Source organism: Phragmites australis, chromosome 22 (genome assembly GCF_958298935.1).
Source record: "Phragmites australis chromosome 22, lpPhrAust1.1, whole genome shotgun sequence".
NCBI classification, from domain to species: domain Eukaryota; kingdom Viridiplantae; phylum Streptophyta; class Magnoliopsida; order Poales; family Poaceae; genus Phragmites; species Phragmites australis.
Genome location: NC_084942.1, coordinates 8663123 through 8670303, shown reverse-complemented (window position 1 = coordinate 8670303; position 7181 = coordinate 8663123). Strand labels below are relative to the sequence as shown.

Below are 7181 nucleotides of genomic sequence, written 5' to 3'. Positions count from 1 at the left end.
TCTGGACCCACCAGGCAGCGAGAGAATATATCAGGTACGTGTTCTCGAAGAGATTCCCGCTTGCTTGCATTCTACGGTGGGGCGGCGAGGGCACGCCGCGACATGCTGCTCCGCCATTGCTGGCGAGTGGGGTAGGTCGCTAGGGCCCGCATCCGTGGGTGGTGTGGTCCACGCGCAAGGCGGGGAGATTTTTTTTCTTACCTTCTTTGCGTGCCACGGCAGCCATGGCGCGGCGCGGCGCCCAATGGCGTCGAGGCCTTTCACGTGCTTGCCGCTGCGATGGGGGCGCCACGTGTTGGCGCGAGGCCCATGATAGCGCCACCGGCCGTGCGACACGTACGTGACCCGACGCGTGTCCCTCCGCCTCCTGGCGCGGTATTAAAGCGCCCCGCGCACCCTTTCCCCAACAGCTCGCCGGCGTCACGGTGATCTTGCTAGCTAGCTGCGCGCCAAGAAAGGAGTACTCGCTAGTTGCAGCTGGTCTGCGCGGTTTGGAGGAGGCCAGGAGGGAGAGGTGAGGGTTGTGGGTGATGGAGAGGAAGGGAGGGTGCTGCCTAGCGCCGAGGTACGGCGGCTCCAGTGCCGGCGCCGGGGCGCAGGCGAGCACGGCGTGGCAGATGGGGAGTATCATGCTCAAGTTTAGGCCGATTGCGCCCAAGCCGGCTGCGATGGCTCCCGTGCCGTCTCCGTCGCCGGCGCCGGTGGCGCCCGCGGGAGCGGGGAGAGGGAAGCGGAAGGCGGTGGGCGGGGGAGGCGGAAGGAGGGGGCGGAAGCCCAATAAGGCGGCCACGGTCAAGCCGGTGACGGCTGTGCCTGCCACGGTGGCGGTGCAGAAGGTGGGCGAACGGAAGGAGAGCGAGAAGGAGAAGCCTCTGTCCTCGCGGTCGTCGTCCTCGTCGGGGATGACGTCTGTGGACTCGTCGCCACCTCCGCCTCCGCCGATGTCGCAGCCGGCAACGCTGCCGCTCCTTCCCGTGTCGTCGGTGGAGGAGGAAGTCGCTGCAGCCGCGGAGGAGGAGCCGGCGCCTACGCACACCGTGGGAGCGCAGCTGGTGGCTCCGCGCGCGCTGCGCCCGGTGGCGTCTTCTTGGGTGACGGTGGAGGACGTGACAGTTACGTGGCGCGACGGCGAGGCGCCGTCCGCCGCCGCCGCGGACGACGAGGCCCCGACGTTCGTCTCGGACCAGTGGGGCCGCGTGACGTGGACGAACGCCGCGTTCGGCCGGGCGGTGTCCGCGGCCGACGACGGCGACGCGTCCGCGGCCGAGGTACGGGTGGGGCTCGCCGGTGCCCTCCCGGCGTGGGGCACCTGCGCGGGGTTCACATGCCGCGTGCGCGTCCGACACGCGAGCCCGCGCCGCGGCGGCTCCGTGGTGGCCCCCTGCGACGTGTGGCGGCTGGACGCCGGCGGCTGCTACCTCTGGCAGCTCGACCTCCAGGCCGCGCTCACCCTCGGTGGCCTCCCGTAAGCAACGAAGCAAGCTGAAAGCCAAAAATACGCGGCCCTCGTACGGAGACGTTTTACATAGAGCGAATCAAACAATGCATTTCTACTGATCTACGACATGATTCAGTGTTCTACTGCTTAGCCTGGTCGGGCTTAATTAAGCATGTCGTGGCCAGATTAAGAATGCCTAAGAGATAGATTAGTGATTAAAGTGTAAGAAGAAATCGAGCGAGTGATCGATGCTTCTGTTCTGTGTGGAAGCTCCAGTCGCCAGCATGAAAGAATGATGCTCTTCCCTTTTATTTTTCAACTTTTACTAAAAAAATGACTCTCCTACAAATATATGGAGATTCTCCTTTGTTTATGGAGGCGTATAAATAAATAATCGTTTGTAACTTAATTAATTCAAGCAACTGAGGCATCCAGCTTCCTGCATTTGCGTTGGGGTCATGGTTTTTTCGTGTCATGTTGATGTGGTCGCTGACGTTTCACGGATTATTCGCGCTGACCCGTCAATTCTTTATCAGCCGCCTGATCGGAGCGTGGCGGAATCTGGGCCATCCGTTGCGCCCCACGGGTGTCTTCTGATCACGGTGGTGGTGGAAATCCGTCGGCAACTGAATGTTTTTTTTGTTATGCACTCTCCATTCACACTCCGTCGCAAAAGAGTGTCGTTTTATTTATATGCAGTTAATATGTTTAATTTTTATCATTAATATCATTTTGAATGTTCTGAAAATAATATAGTTAGATTTGCGTTTAGTAGTAATTTTATAATATTACAAAATTGATATATTTTATATATAGTTTATAATATAAGTTAGTGGTTAAAGTAGTCCCTTGACGACCACATCAATGTCTAAAACGGGGCTTCTATGTGACTAAAATATTAATACGTTAATTAAGTGCTGTGCATGTCTTGCGACATTTCGACATATGTACGTACGTATTTGCATGTGTTGACTATTGCTGATTGAGCCAGCTATCATCTAATCCCCTGTTTAGGTGTATTTTTTTAGACTCGACCCTTGAAATCGAATTTTGATTAAAGTTTTCTTATAAAATATATTATTTATAGCTATAAAATTTATGTAGTATAAAATTATTTTAAATTATGAATATATTTATAAAATTTTTATATGCTAGATATTTTTATATTTAATTAAATATTAGTTAAAATATATACAATTTGATTTTTCAAAAAAAATATCAACTCATGCGGGTTTTTTTTCTTGCGTAGCAAAACAAGGTGAGTAGGGGATAGACACGTGCTCCGTTTGTTTCACTTGAAGTCGTCCCCTTGTCTCGCCTAGTGGCAAGAAGTATTGTCCTGACGTACGTGACTGTTAATGTTTCTAGAATTTCAGCTCTATACACTATTTTAATGAAAATGGAGTACACACGTCTTGACGGCACAAGATTATGGATTCACTACATACCGACGGCTATAAGAATCTTTTTGCCTTTTGCAGTACGGTAAGTGGCAATAGGTAAGCAAGAAAACGATCCGATGTCCTACAACGGATAAGGCGATGCGGACAAAAGATGGTATATCGATCACCTTAGGTATCTATGGACTCAAGGCACAGATTTACAAGGGTTGAATTTCTTCGCTCAAAACTACATTGCCAATAGAAAGATACAAATCAAGTACGATAATGCTACTACCCACACTTGTGAAGAAAACGATTTGTTCGGACGGAACATCAACCGTCCTCCGCAGATCAAACAGGTTGATCCCATCGTCATATAGGGTATCGGATCCGAAAAATCTCTGTGTACCACTACACAAATAGCAAAGCTCATGCATCACGGCCAACCTCATCTTGTCCTCTCCTTCGTCACCTCTGCAACTCACCTTGCTCCAACGAAGAAGCAGCAAGCCGCTATGGGCGATTCGTTTGGTCTAGAACTCCTAATGACGGCCATAGGACTGAGGAAAGGCGCCACAAGAGCTCAATGAGAGGATGTACTGAGGTCAAAAGGTACATGGCGACTCGTTAAAAGAGAACATGACTAGATAAACTGATTAAAAATTCATTGTATTATAGACCAACGATTAAAGAGGTTAGTTATTATACTATGTATTAATGATATAAAAGAAATAATAGATAATAACTAGTTAAAAATACTCCACTGGGGACGCTCTAAACGTGCATAGTGGGGCAAAAGAGATGCTATGCAATTAATGCTCGTGAACAATTCAGTTAGCAGTGGAGTATTATCTAGCCGGAAAGCGGCTGGCCACCATCTACAGCGCCAGCGGCGTGCAGACCTAAGACCCCGCGCCGGCGCACCCGCCGAGAGGCGCCATGTCCACCCTCGGACAGCGCCACGTCGGGGCCTGCCGCATGTATTGTTTACCCTCCACCAATCAGGCGCCACCGAATCGCCGCGCCGCACAGTAGCGCCGCGCCATTGGCCCATGCTGCCGACGATGACGACGTACGGCGAACGCGAGCAATCCAGCCAGCTGCCTGCCGATAGAAAGCGTCCATCCGTCGGAGCACCGCATTGGGCCAGGTCGCCGAGGCAGGGCGTCGTTCTCTCTCGAAGCTGGGGCTGGGTTGGGCTAGAAAAAGAGGAGCAGACGATCTGCTTTGAGATCTTGGGGGACAGGGGCAGGGCCAGGTGGACGATGCAAGAGTGCTGCTTTACCGGAAACATCTGCATCTGCATCTGCTCGCTGGGTCACGGTCATCTCGTCTCGGTCTCCCGGATAGACAGAAAGGGACTCGGTAATCAAAGGGACATGTACTGATAAGCAGTGGCCATTGGGGAGTGGAAAAGGGCGTCCACGACTGGTCCAAGACGGTGACTTTCAGCCTTTACCATTCGAAACTGGAATAAACAGATACTTTCATTATAATTTACCAATTTATTTGTTGAATTGTAAAAATTTGAAAAACTAGTTTTTTATAGATTATGAAAATCTATTTTACTGGTAAGCCCGTGAGACCAAACAAGTTTGGAATACGTGACCGGACCTACTTGTATAGCTGCAATCCTTGCCTAGAAGCGTTGGTGTCTCTCTCTCTCTCTCTCTCTCTTTTTTGACGAACTGAAGCGTTAGTGTCTCATTTTCTGTATTGCACAAACTACAATTTTTGGTTGTGCGGTCATCCTCTTCGTGCAAGGTTATCAGTGGTTAGAACTTTGTTTTCGAGGCGCACCCAACTGAAAAATTTATGCTTGGGTTCTGACTTTTCTTTCCAAATTGGTTTCATGTTGAATCGTTCTGTGATTCCGATGAATTGAAATCGTTCTGTGATCCAGTTATCATCCTGGAGCTCTTTTTGAACTGTCCTCCTTCTTGGCTCTAAATTCTCGCATTGGGTGCTTATTGCCCTTTTAAGTTTTAACCAGCTTGAATGCCAAAAAGACGTTTTCATTCCATTGCCCGCCGAGACTGTTGTCGACGCTTTCGTTTGAACAATCAAAACATCCATAAAAAGCTGTTAAAATATATGCCTGGAATGCTATATACAGATTTATCCATTGCCTGGAATTCTTGCAATGGGTGCAAGCTGCTGGCTCGATGCGTGCCACGGCGCATTGGCTTTTGCCGCGTCACTCGACTGAGATCGCCCTCATCGCTGTGCGCAGCCTAAACCATCAATAAGTTGGTGCTGCAGACAAACTTGAATCCGTCTCACTTGATCAAGGTCCACCTGAAAAGCCCAGTCAGTAACTAGTTAAGCTTTGCAGATGCCTACAGGATTGGGGAGGTACCCAAATTTGACGGCCCGAAGAAGGGAGACCACAACTGACTTCCTTCCTCCTCCCAGCGACAGCGACGATCCATGTGCAAGTGCAAGCAATGGCGGGGTCTGATTTTGATTCTTGCCGCACGGGCACGATTTAGGCTGTGCACGGTGACAGAGACGATCACATCGGCTAATCTACAAGTGGAAACCACCCCTTTTTTTTGTGGCGGGGGCTTTATATCATGTGGTACGAGTATGAGTTTTCTCTTTGCTGGCTGTGTTCATCACACGATGTGGATGCCGGAATCTATTTTCCATTATCTAAAAAAAAGAGTTTTTCTTCTTTTTTGCGCCAAGAACTGATCAGTCAAATTTGTAACTCGCACCACTATTGTTTTCCTTTTTATTAGAAGAAAAGGAATCTCTATTTTTGTATCACCACTTGAGCAGCCTCGGTTGAATAGGATAACCCCCTCGGCTTGGCGAGAGCAGAGCACCGTTCCAACATCTAGATCAACCTTGGCGATTTTGTCCAGGCGACGTGCCGTTTATTCCTACAAACCCAAAGAAAAAAAAAGATCAATTAAAACAAGACGGCCATTTGCTTGCTGTTATCGTCTCCATCGACCGATCCTTGGTAAACACCAACGCTTTCGGGAAGCAGAGGGAATCGATCCATGGTGGAGGGACACGTGGCCGTGATATGCGTCGCAGTGGCCGCGCTCGCCCTCGCCGCCGCGGCGCTCGGGATCGTCGGCGAGGCGAGCAAGTCCAAGGCACTCACGCATGTGCATCCGATCCGTTCACTTGTGCATGCACGATGAGTAGTAACTGACACTGGTGGTGCAGTGCAGTCCTTTGTCAGGTACGACGGGGCGAACTGCGTGTACCGGAGGACGCCAGCGTTCGGCTGCGGCGTCGCGGCGGCAGCCTCACTGCTGACCGGCCAGGTCGTCCTCACCGCCGCCGCCGGCTGCTGGGACCGCTGCAGGACGCGGTCCGACCACCGCCGCCTCGGGGCGGTCTTCTTATCTGTGCTCTCATGGTAAGTAGTGCGTACTACCTTGCTATCTAGCTTCCGCAAGTCTTGGAGCAGATATCTTGTAAACTCCGAGCGGCCGTGCGCAGGTTTCTGGCGATACTGGCGGCGTGCGCATTCGTCGTGGGTGCTTTCAAGAACCAGACGGCGGAGCGACGGCCGAAGGAGGACGTCGCCACCTACTACAGGTGCACCGTCCTGGTGGCCGGAGTGTTCGTCGGGGGCTCATTCTTCTCCGTCGCCGCGGCGGCCGTTGGGATCGCCTCTTACGTTGCCCTTGAAAAGGCGGCAAGTGCCGCGCCGCCGCAGCCACCCGTGTGGTGGGGAGAACTCCGGCAGGATATCGTGGCGGGGCAGACGTAGCTCGGGCCTCGTCAACTTTGCACGGCGGCTTCTGCTGCGTCTGGATCAACCAAGGACGATGCTGGAACAATTTGTTCAAGACAACTTTAATTAATACTTTTATAGCATATTTTATATCTAAAAAACGTGGCTTCCTTCGCACAAGAGCCATTCCACGTCATATAATAAACACAGGCCGTCCGATTTGGACACTATAAAAAATTGTTTATCAGATCCCCTCTATGCAATATTTTGATTGAGGTCCTTCTAGAAAACTTTTTGTAGCCTTACAATCAGGTCCTCACCATCTATCTCTTCCTTATGTGCCTTCGTCTATGTAGCAATGAGATTAACGATTAGAGGGGATAAATAGATGTATCAATAAATAACCTTCTCTATTTAGATCACCTAACATACCTCAAAACTCAAGCAGAAGCAAAAATCGAGAGAAGTTTTAACAAGAGAAAATCGATGCAACATGACTCCACGGATGATATATGAACCATATGTTGTATTTAAGATCAATTCAAATATCTTAGCACTCGAAAGATCATAACTAGCACAGAAACAAGAAAAGATAAACACCGATCATCGAAACTCTCCAAATTGATTGTCTAGATGCAAGAAATTTAAGATCCCATCACAT

General features: G+C 50.4%; 2 protein-coding genes across 2 annotated transcripts; both read left to right on the top strand.

The window, feature by feature from the left end:
• Positions 1-210: 210 nt before the first annotated feature.
• Positions 211-1847, top strand: LOC133905433 (formin-like protein 4). The gene has a single exon (XM_062347199.1). It carries the CDS (start codon positions 531-533, stop codon positions 1467-1469), a length of 939 nt encoding a protein of 312 aa, XP_062203183.1. The 5' UTR covers positions 211-530; the 3' UTR covers positions 1470-1847.
• A 3613-nt stretch (positions 1848-5460) lies between these two features.
• LOC133905249 (uncharacterized) lies at positions 5461-6898 on the top strand. The gene is made up of 3 exons (XM_062346983.1): positions 5461-5930; positions 6009-6199; positions 6283-6898. The coding sequence occupies exons 1-3, from the start codon at positions 5832-5834 to the stop codon at positions 6554-6556; spliced, it is 564 nt and encodes a 187-aa protein (XP_062202967.1). The 5' UTR covers positions 5461-5831; the 3' UTR covers positions 6557-6898.
• The last annotated feature ends 283 nt before the right edge of the window (positions 6899-7181 follow it).